This window comes from Arachis duranensis, chromosome 8 (assembly GCF_000817695.3).
Source record: "Arachis duranensis cultivar V14167 chromosome 8, aradu.V14167.gnm2.J7QH, whole genome shotgun sequence".
NCBI classification, from domain to species: Eukaryota; Viridiplantae; Streptophyta; class Magnoliopsida; order Fabales; family Fabaceae; genus Arachis; species Arachis duranensis.
The window spans coordinates 2,545,551-2,556,251 of NC_029779.3; the positions used below are offsets into that span (position 1 = coordinate 2,545,551).

General features: G+C 36.6%; 1 protein-coding gene across 1 annotated transcript; it reads right to left on the minus strand.

The window, feature by feature from the left end:
* Window positions 1-36: 36 nt before the first annotated feature.
* LOC107460170 (kinesin-like protein KIN-6) lies at window positions 37-8,836 on the minus strand. The gene is made up of 20 exons (XM_016078500.3): window positions 8,247-8,836; window positions 7,954-8,153; window positions 7,481-7,604; window positions 7,285-7,379; window positions 7,026-7,161; window positions 6,788-6,853; window positions 6,543-6,605; window positions 6,294-6,344; window positions 6,109-6,191; window positions 5,875-6,022; window positions 5,207-5,249; window positions 4,911-5,068; window positions 4,706-4,828; window positions 3,901-3,983; window positions 3,735-3,804; window positions 2,547-3,460; window positions 2,373-2,448; window positions 1,784-1,932; window positions 1,592-1,664; window positions 37-1,188 (listed from the first exon to the last, which is right to left on the minus strand). The coding sequence occupies exons 1-20, from the start codon at window positions 8,751-8,753 to the stop codon at window positions 1,093-1,095; spliced, it is 3,258 nt and encodes a 1,085-aa protein (XP_015933986.1). The 5' UTR covers window positions 8,754-8,836; the 3' UTR covers window positions 37-1,092.
* Window positions 8,837-10,701: the final 1,865 nt, after the last annotated feature.

Here is a 10,701-nt window from a genome sequence, read left to right on the forward strand (position 1 = left end):
ATGGGGATGGGGAGCAAAATTCCCCCGAGACAGGCGCGGGGACCCGAGCGGGGATCCCCGCCCCATCCCCGATAATTCCCCGAATTATTAAACTTACTTAAATACTCTTACTTTATTTCTAACTTAGGGGGTATTTTAGTAATTTCACCCATTAAAAAACCTTAATCCTATATTCCCTTCTCACCTTTGTTGCTGCGCCCTCTCTAACTCTCTATTCCCATCCAAACCCCAACTCTCTAGACTCCAGTCACTCACTCACTCTCCACTTTGTTCAAACTTCAAAACCCTCACAGCTAGCCACCGGCCACTCTTGCGCCGTCACCCTAGCAGCTTCACCGCGTCGTTCTCTCTCCTCAGGCACGGCGTCCTTCTCCTCTCCACTTCTGCGTCTGCGTGTTTGCTTCTATTCTCGTCACTGTATGTTAACATATTTGTCTCTATTGTTTTAACAGAGAACATTGAGATGTTTGTTGGAAGTTTTATGCCGACAATGAAAGAATATTTGATGTTAAAGACTTTGTTTTATTGCTTTCTTTATAATGGAAGTTGCATTTTAAGATTTTATTTTATGGACTATGATTTGCTATGTTGTATTTCTGAACTTATAATCTTAGATAAGATATGCTTGTGTGTTTGTAATAATATTTTTTAGTTTGTTTTTTTGTTTTTTTGATATTTTTTACTATAATTTCCATATGAATGTTAAACATAGGGAGATGGGAAATGGGGCCCCGCGAGGAATGCGGGGAATGCGGGGAACGGGGATGGGGACAATTATCCCCCCATGACGGGGAATGGGGCGGGGACGGGGATTAATTCTGGGGGCGGGGACGGGGAGTAGGGAAGCATCCCCCGCCCCCGCCCCGCCCCATTGACATCCCTAATCCCTCTCTCGGGGTAGCGTTTTACAATGTTAGTTAAAGGCTTAATTGTGGGAAAGAGCCCAAAACGCCTATTGTACAAGTAGGGCACAGATATTTATAACCTTCCCCCAAAAAATACATCCTACCGTTTAATGAGTATTAAAAGTGATGAAGGTTGCAGAATTTAGTTCCTACTGCATTGACTTCCTTTAGCTCTTTAGTGGTCACGCTACAGATGAGGGTTGTTATTAGCTTTAAGCAAGCGCAGAAGAGTGATGCTACCATTTGATATTTTCTGATCAATTGCAGCTAACTTTCTTGTCCCCTGCAAACCATACAAATATCGAACCTTACATATATTTTTAGGGTCATTCCAATAACTATGATGGTGACTACGGTAACTATAATATTTTAAAAAGTATTGTTAAAATTAAAATAATGCTTTTTTATTGTTAAACAAGGCTTTTTAAAAAGTGTTTGCTTAAAAGAAAGTATTACCAAAATAAATAAAAAAAATGTGACTTTAATTTAACAACACTTGCATAGTTACCATAACCACCATAGCATAGTTATACTGGACTCTAGTATTTTTAATGCAAACTTATCGTATGAACAAAAGTTCAAAACACTGAAAGAGACAAAAAAAAAAAAAAAACAAAGAAAACAAAAAGCGAATATATAAGTTGGACTTGCAGAGAACCACAGACTACAAGTCTACATATAATCACCTTAAATTTCTCGCTCTCGTCAATATCAAAGGTAAAGTCCCTTGATAACATGGATGACTTGGGCATAAGTGTTCTGATAAAGAGACATAAAATAATAAGATATAATCCGTTAAAATGAAATCCGCAAGCGTGGAACAAAAACAAAACATGGCATGGTTAAACATTGATTCATTAATACAAAAACAAAATTACCTTTTCGGTCTCAGAGGTTTGCAGGAGTTATTGATTCCTATCTCACCACGTGGATCTCCCACAAGGTCACGTGTACTAGATGAAATACCTTCGGGAGAAGATGAATCCAAAACCACGTCTTTGATTAACGATGAAGATGCCAACCATCCCTGAAAATGGATTAAAAGAGGGATGGTTAGTTCATATAACAGCTACTATTTAAAACATACAAGCTTGATTTCCTTTTCCTACATACTAAAGGTTAAGTACATATCATACTAGACTTTATGCTTAAACTTCTAATATAGGCGATTTTGAACTTAGATGACCAAGTAGCAAGCAAGAATTGGATACTTTGACGACTCTATTTAGCTAAAATGGAATTGAATTATAGTCTCCTAAAGACAAAATAAGTTTGGCCTCTTTTTCATGCATAAGTTTGACCTTAAGTTTACATACAGTTGACTTAAATACATAAGAAGAATATAATGACAATGCTTAGTTATTGTCATTGTCGGTTATTTTACATAACGTAGTCATCATCATTAGATTTTCAATTGCCACAAATAAACTTGAGGAAATCAATAAATAGAGCACAAATAGTACTCACACATGATTTCTTGATTGCGTCCTCCACCTCCAAACCAATATGATGCCCGGGTTTTGACGAGGAGGCCTGGACTTCCCTATAGAATTAGACAGGAATAAGGAACAAGCGTATTAGTTCAAACACAAGAAAGGAAAGCTGGTACCACTAAGGAAGATCATTAGTCACAAGACTAACCGATCTGATTTCTCAGAATCTGCTTGTATACAAGGAGCGCCAGACATAGGCTTTCCATCTGACTCCTCAATTTTATCTGATTTTTCTGAATTTGATTGTGTACATGAAGCACCATGCGTAGACTTTCCATCTGATTCGTCAGAATCTGGTAGTGTACAAGAAGCACCATGCATAGACTTTGCATCTGAATCATTAGTTTTATCTGATTTTTCAGAATCTGATTGTGCACATGAAGCACCATGCGTAGACTTTCCATCTGATTTGTCAGAATCTGGTAGTGTACAAGAAGCACCATGCGTAGATTTTCCATCTGATTTGTCAGAATCTGGTAGTGTACAAGAAGCACCATGCATAGACTTTGCATCTAAATCATCAGTTTTATCTGATTTTTCAGAATCTGATTGTGTACATGAAGCACCATGCGTAGACTTTCCATCTGATTTATCAGAATCTGGTAGTGTACAAGAAGCACCATGCGTAGATTTTCCATCTGATTCGTCAGAATCTGGTAGTGTACAAGAAGCACCATGCATAGACTTTACATCTGAATCATTAGTTTTATCTGATTTTTCAGAATCTGACTGTGTGCATGAAGCACCATCCATAGACTTTCTATCGAACTCTTCAGAGTCTGGTTGTGCCCAAGAAAAGCCATGTACAGGCTTTCCATCTATTTCATCACTAGTGTTTGATTTTTTAGAATCTGACCGTGTACAAAAATATGGCATGCACATATTAACAAATGGAAAACAACTCACATTCAATATCTTGCTCGCAGCCTCGTCAACTGTCACAGCATCATAGCAGCACAGTTCTGAGTTCTCAGAATCTGAATGTGTAAAGGATGTACTAAGCTCGGGTACATCTCCTTGATCAACTCTAGACACATTTGATGGTGGTGCACAAGATGTATCCTGAAAAGATGAGCAGAAAACATATATGATGCAATCTGAAGCTTGCCTATAATTAAAATCTACACACAGAACCAGTATGTCGGTTCACACATTAGATGAGTTAACTCTTAATGTAACCTATATTTGCCAGTTAATACTACAGCCAGTTTTTTGGTCATTGAAAATTCACAGTGCATTATCTTCTAAATATAAATGAGTTCAAATCACCATGTAAAAATCAATTAACAATAAGTAACAAATAGCACGTGCACATTAACAAGGAGACTCAACTCACACTTGATATATTGTCCACAGCCTCAACCTCAAATGAATTCTGGTTCTTTGACAAGGAGTTCAAAACTTCCCTATATTATTATTCCAAACAGGAATTATAGAACAAGCATATCAGTTTAAAGCCAAGAAAAATATGCAGAAGATCATTCATTATTCACATGACTAACCGGTTTGATTTTTCAAAATCCAACTGGGAACAAGTAGGTGTAGGTTCTTCATCTGATTCTACAAGTTTAGGCTTCGTTGATTCCTGTATAGTTAATAAAATACGTAATAACATTGCAATTTGAAGCTCACATCCTATGTTTGGTTGGGGTAAATTTAACCCAAATGAATTGTGCAAATGTACACTTGAAATACATAGCATACAGCTATTACGAAACACATTATGATGGGATGCCTCTGGTAGTATACCTGGTCAACTTAATCTATTGGAGTTTCAATTCACCAGCTAAAAGATTTTTAAATATATTAAAACCTAAATATACCAACTAGCAAAGTCAACATGGCCTTTAATTTTAAATGACCACAAACCAATATCACAAAATTCAACCAAGAGAAATAATAAATAGCAAGGAGATCCAAACCTCCCTACATATTACAAAGTATACAAATTTGGATCAAGCACATAAGTTCAAAGCAAAGAAGGAAGAAAAAGGACGAGCTGGAACCACAAGCCGAAGATCATTAGACATGGACATTAGTCACAACTAACCGATCTGAGTTTTAACAATAACCTCTTCATCTGACCAGTCAAAACTATCCTGAGATGATTCCTATTCATAACGATGTTTATTGGAAACTACAAAAGGCAACATAAAATTCAATGTTTTATCAGTTGAGACATTCAATGGTATGCATCTAGCAGGTGTTACTGTTTATATTGAAGCCTAAAATTACTTGCTGGTGTAATGAATCCTAATATACAAAATACATCCAACTTCACTTGAAAAATTCAAAATCACTTTTTACCTTCCCTCGTTTGCAACAAGTGCAGTGAGCCTTAAACTCGTTAAATTCTGTTTCCAGCACTAAAAGTTTTTCCTTCTCATATCCGATGCATTCTTTAAGACTTTGTATTTCCTTCTCTGCAACCTGATTATAAAAATGTAATTTACAATGGAATATCTATAGACATTAATGTCAAGGCACCCTTAAATTTTCTTCTCCCTATTACCTTCAATTTGGAATTATATTCTTTCAGCACACTCCATAAAACTTTAGCAAAATTCCTCATTATAATATGGCTTCTTTCCCTCTGGGACTGGCTATCACACTTTAAGTCGAAAGAAACAGGATGGCTTGCATCTAATTTGCACAATGTTGAACCGTCTGCTACAAATTCAATACTTTAGAATTCAGATCCAATGTAAAAAGAATGGATTGATGGATCCCTATGTGTAGTATCGAGCAGGACAGGAAGAGGAAGTAAAAAAAAGAAACAAACAGAAGAAAATCAAGTATAATGTCTACCTTTTTTAGAAGTGTTTGATTCATCAATGGTTGTTCCATCATTCTGAAAATAACAAAAAGAAATATTATAATGGATCATTCACTCATTTAGTATGCTGCATGAAAATAGCTTTATTCAGTTCCTTGAATCCAATCCATAATTAAGTGGCTTACGTAAATTGCACAGGGAAAAAAATCATTTCATAGAAATAGGTATGAAGAGGACACACATTATACTGACACAAATATAAACAACACAAGGTTACAACTATAGAACATCAACAGTCCTGAACATCACAAGTCACAAACATGACATTGTGGTAGTTTGTAAATTATCTAGATTCGTCATTGTCATAATAATGACTCCATTCTAAAATCCAATCCCAATTTTTCATCTTCTGGTTTTCAAATTCCACTTTCCGAATTCCAAATGAAAACTTCCTTAATATTTTATATGCAGCACTTTGCCATTGGATACTGCGATAATGGAAGTAAAAAATATTTATCTAAAACTGCAAGTTTAGAAAGCCTCAGCTGTCCAAAATAGCAAATAGCTCATGTGAAGAGAATTCAAAATCCATGACGTAAGAATGTGAACAAAAGATTTAGCTGTAATTATAAGCTAATAAAAAAAAATATCTCTAATTATTTTAAGAAACCTAGATTAGAACTTGGAAGTAAAGGAGAACCTGTACAGCATCTTCACTAGTGTCAAGTTTCATTTTCTTTCGGTGTTCTACTCTTATTATTGGTGATGGTTTTGCCCAATCCATAGTAGATGATGCTTGGTGATGCCTCTTTTTGGGAGCCATATTTGGTTGTTCAGCTTCATTGTACCTTAAAACATTGAAAGATAGCCTTAGAAGCCAATATTCGGTGGTGAAAGTGAAATTAGACAAAATACAGGATGACAATGAATTTACTTGATTTGCATATATGGAGAAGCTTGTCTCAACAGGTGCGAAGTATCCAGATAATCTTCAACTCCTGACTTTGCTGTTAAAAGCTATTAACACCACATATATAAATTAGAAAATTATAAAATTCATCATACATTACAGCAAGTATGTCATAACTCAAAATGGCTAGTTTTAGAAGATATGCTTACCAAAGTCATCCGCTTCTTCCCAACCAAATAATCTCGCATGTACCTAGTCAACTGTAGTAGTATTCAAAAAAAGTCAGTTTTGTAACCTTTTCTTTCCTATTTTCAAAGTTAGTCTAGAAGAGATCTGTAAACTAAGTTAACAAGTGAGCATGGTCGCCCATGCTAGTTGATGACTTTAGCCTTAAAAAATGGTAAAATGAGGAAAATATAATCCATCAAAAACCAGTAAAAATCGTAACAAAACATTACCATTGAATTCTGGAAGTGCTTTTGCAATGGCTTCTTGGGATTTTTTTGGTGCTCCAACAAAGACTGAAAGGATAGATAATCAACAAAGTATATACAGAACAAATAGAGAAGTAGAGTGGAAGAGGTGAAGAGGTTCAACATTTGCCAAATGACGATAGTAGTGTACAAAAAGCACGTAAGTCCTGTCTGCTTAAAGTGCAACAACCAACAGCTTCAATTTATAATTAGAAGTATAGGCTACGTACTCTCAAGCATAAGCCAAACACCATTAGCGTGTTGTTGATGAAATTGCTTTCAAGCAACCTTGTCCCCTACAATATCACAAAAACATAACTCGGCATAAAGACAAAAGCAAAATTTCTACAATAGGCACTCCCTATCAGACTAATATGTTATGCTACGGTCTAAAACTACAAGGCTTAATCAACACAAACTCCAAATTAACCATCTTTGCCTACAATAGTTTGGTAAAAAGGAATGAACCTGATTCCCAGTTCTCTTTTCTCTTTCTGCTCCAGCAAGGTCAATGATAGACAAAACAACACTATCTGACTTGGGATTCAACACTCCCTCACACATTACGGGAACATCACGAATGTTAATGATGCATTGTGACCGGCTGTAAGAACCCAAAAGTCAAACGAAATTAATAATCAACATGGCTGGTTCGCTAATAAGCTACTATTTTCCCCTTTTCTGGGGTAACGAAAAAACATTCCCAAATTCTTCTTTTTTATTTTACCTTGACTGACTGTTTGTTTTTGTCATTGCAGTTGCACGTTTTGCAACTGCTTGTGCTATTAAAGATTCTGCCTGTTCAGTATTGGAGATGAGAACCTGCTAGGACAAACACAAGAATATGAAAAATGATGAATTCCATATATTATACACATGGAGAAACAAAATAATGTCAAATTAACAAATATGTAGAAATTAACCTCTTGCAGTCCTTTAATGGCCGACTGTCGCATGCTCAGTTCACCACCATCTGGTAATAAATCATAAAGCTTCTCTGATTTGCCGCGTTCCGTACATATCTCAAATATTGAGATATAAAAGGATCTGCCAGTTGAACAATATAAATGTTAAAAAACAGTTCTAGCCGCATTTCAAAGCCTATGACTGTGCCAACATGTTTGTGTTACAAGAATAACTGAAATTTGAACAAACACTGAAATCAATTTAGTCTTAAAGTTATATGTTCTCTGTTTGGTAATCTGGAACTGCCATCTATGGTGGGACATTGGCATATTTTGCTCATTCAAACAAACACTTTCCAACTGAACAAATTAAGTTTGGCTATCATAACATAATCAATTTCACAGTACCACCGAAAAAATGGAAACGTGTGTAGCTAATTTGTGCAACTACAATTCATACAAATGATATGAAATGCAGTAAAACATTATACCTAGGTGAGTTTTTGGCCTCTGACAGAGTCTCCTTGAAAATATGGCGGAGGACCAGGGGCACCATTCCAGGATCCCTTGGGCTCCCAAACACAGTGTGTGTCTTGCCGGATCCACTAGGCCCCAGCGCAGCCACCATTCCACTTTCACCCTCAAGAAACGCATCCACCATAGGTTTCACCATTCTCTCATACACTTCAAACTGAAATTAAAATTCCAAGTAATTAAAAAAAAAAAGCACATAACTCTACAAGCTTAAGAGAACAAAACAAAGAGAATAAGTACGGTTCCTTACCTGAGAAGAATCAGAAGAGAAAACATGAGAGAAACCTCTGTACGTCTCCGATTTGATTCGCTTCGAATCCTGCAAATCCAAAGGGGGAGATAACGTCACTGACTGTGAATCGTTCACCAATATGCACGAAGTATCGGAGCTCTTCTTCTTCTTCGAGGTTTTGGATGCTGCTGCTGCAGCGGCGCTGCTCTTCTTCATTGGATTCTGAGGCCACACGCTCTTTCCTCTCTCGTGTGGAGCTCGACTTGGCGACTCGGTAGGGAGGGGTCGGATTCTGAGGAAAACTCTGAGGTTATCGTTTTCTTGCTTGTTTTCTATGGATGCCGCCGAGGGAACCTCTGGCATGTTCTGCGCAGCGAACAAAACGTCGTCGTTGGGAAATGGTGGAATTTCGCGCAAGTTGAAGTTCTGTGGAGTGTATTTCGGCGTGTTGCGAGCTTTCCGATGGGGGTTCCGGCGAATCGTCACGGTGTAAGGGCACGGCGTTGAACTGTTCAAGTCCTCCATCGTGTAATTTTGCTCTATGTTCTCTTTCTCTGTTTGAGAGTTTAAACGCAAACAAGAACAAAAAATGAGGGAAGATTTAAATACTTAAAAATTAATAAACTTTTCATTTTGAAAAAAACGGCTCAGTGTATATACGCTTAAGCTGAGCTATAGCTTTGGGCGCTAATCCATTTAATATATAAGATAGCATTTGGAAGGGAGACTAAGACCGAAAGACTGAAATTGAAAAGATAAAAATTGAGATTAAAATAAGTTTTTGTATTATATTTGGTATAAAGTAAGGAATAGACACTAAAATAAAAATGAAGTTCTAATTTATTTGTATAAAAGGTAAAGTTGGAATTAATTAATTGAAATGAGGATATTTTAGGTATAAAATATTATTAAAGTTTCAGTCTCCGTTTCCAAAAATTTCAGTCTCCTGTGTTCCCACTTTTTGAAAGTATTGAAATACTGAAATGTTAGTACTAGTCTCTGAACTAACAAACATGATATTGAATCCCAGTTTCGCAGCCTCCGTCCCAATACCTCAAAACAAACGCTAACTAAAAGAAGAGACGCAAAACAGTTACTTCTGTTCTAAAACCCCAACACATGTCTTTGATTCCGCCTCCATAAGCTCGACGCGTGGAAACAAAGTTATTTCAATTTTGTGTTTTACTCCTCAGCAAAAACTTTTTACCTGGTGGAATCTTCTTGGGCAAGACGTTTGTCTAGTGGGATGAAGGGAGTGAATCTTGCAGCAATTCCAAAACCACCATCTAGCGAAAGAAAACGAAAATGCTAGTTTTGGATTGGATGATTAGGATAAACAATGGATTGAGAAATCATTGTGTCTCATGGAGAAGAGGAAAAGAAGTAGCAATCTTTCTCCTAAATTTTAAGGTACCCTTTTTATCCATTGTGTTTAGCACATGTTAGAACATCATCAATCCCAAACGATGGGATCAACGACTGATACTTTGCTCTGATTGGTTGAGTGGACTTAATCCCGGATTTCCAACACGTTTTGCTAAATTGAAAAATTTAGTCCGTTAGTTTAAACAATGGCCTAATTTTGGCACAACTTCATGAAATATAAAATCAAGTGAAGAACTTTTCTTATGACATGGTCTTTATATATTGGAAGCCGGGAGTTTTATTTTACCATAACTATTTTGTCTGTTGAATCTTTCATCCTACTATCTACAGAGGCTTTGAATACTTCCTGTCCTCCATATGACTCTAACAGATGCTTTTAATCAAAAGGTTAATCATGTTGCAGACATCAATGCAACAAAAACTGGCTTAGAATTTGATTGTTAGATTTGTTCATTTATATGAAATTCTTAACTCATGAAATTCCACATATGTATGCAGCTTAGAGTTGGTGCTCTAGGATGAAATGGTATGTATCCTACTATTTATTTTAAGATATGGTGATATTAATTTGTGAAGTTTATGCATCTTAATTTGTGTGTGTTTGTATCTGTGCCTGTTAAGGGTGATCGTATACATTGTTTTATTCCGAAGGCAAATGTGGTGGTCTTTGGTGTGCACAAATCCCCACACCTTCATACTGTTATACCAGCAAGTGCACTGGGTCGTCCAAGTAATACCTGAGCGAGTCAGGGTCGTTCCCACGAGGATTGTAATTTAAAGCAAGCTATGGTTATCTTGCAGGTCTTAGTCAGGCGGAGTCAGAAGGTTGTTGTTTTTTTTATTCATCAAGAGAAACTATTTAATGCAGAATAAAGAAAAAGAGGTAGAAAATACTGATAGGAATAGGGTTAAGGATTGGAGTTGCTTTGTCTTTCTGAATGAACTCTAGTACTACTGTCTTCTCTGCTTGTAAATGATCTTCTTCTATGACAGGTTGTATGTGATCAAAGCCATTGCCCGTGGTCATTGATCTCCTTTGCTACAGATCAAATGCCATTGCCCATGGTCATTCAATCTGACGGAGGGT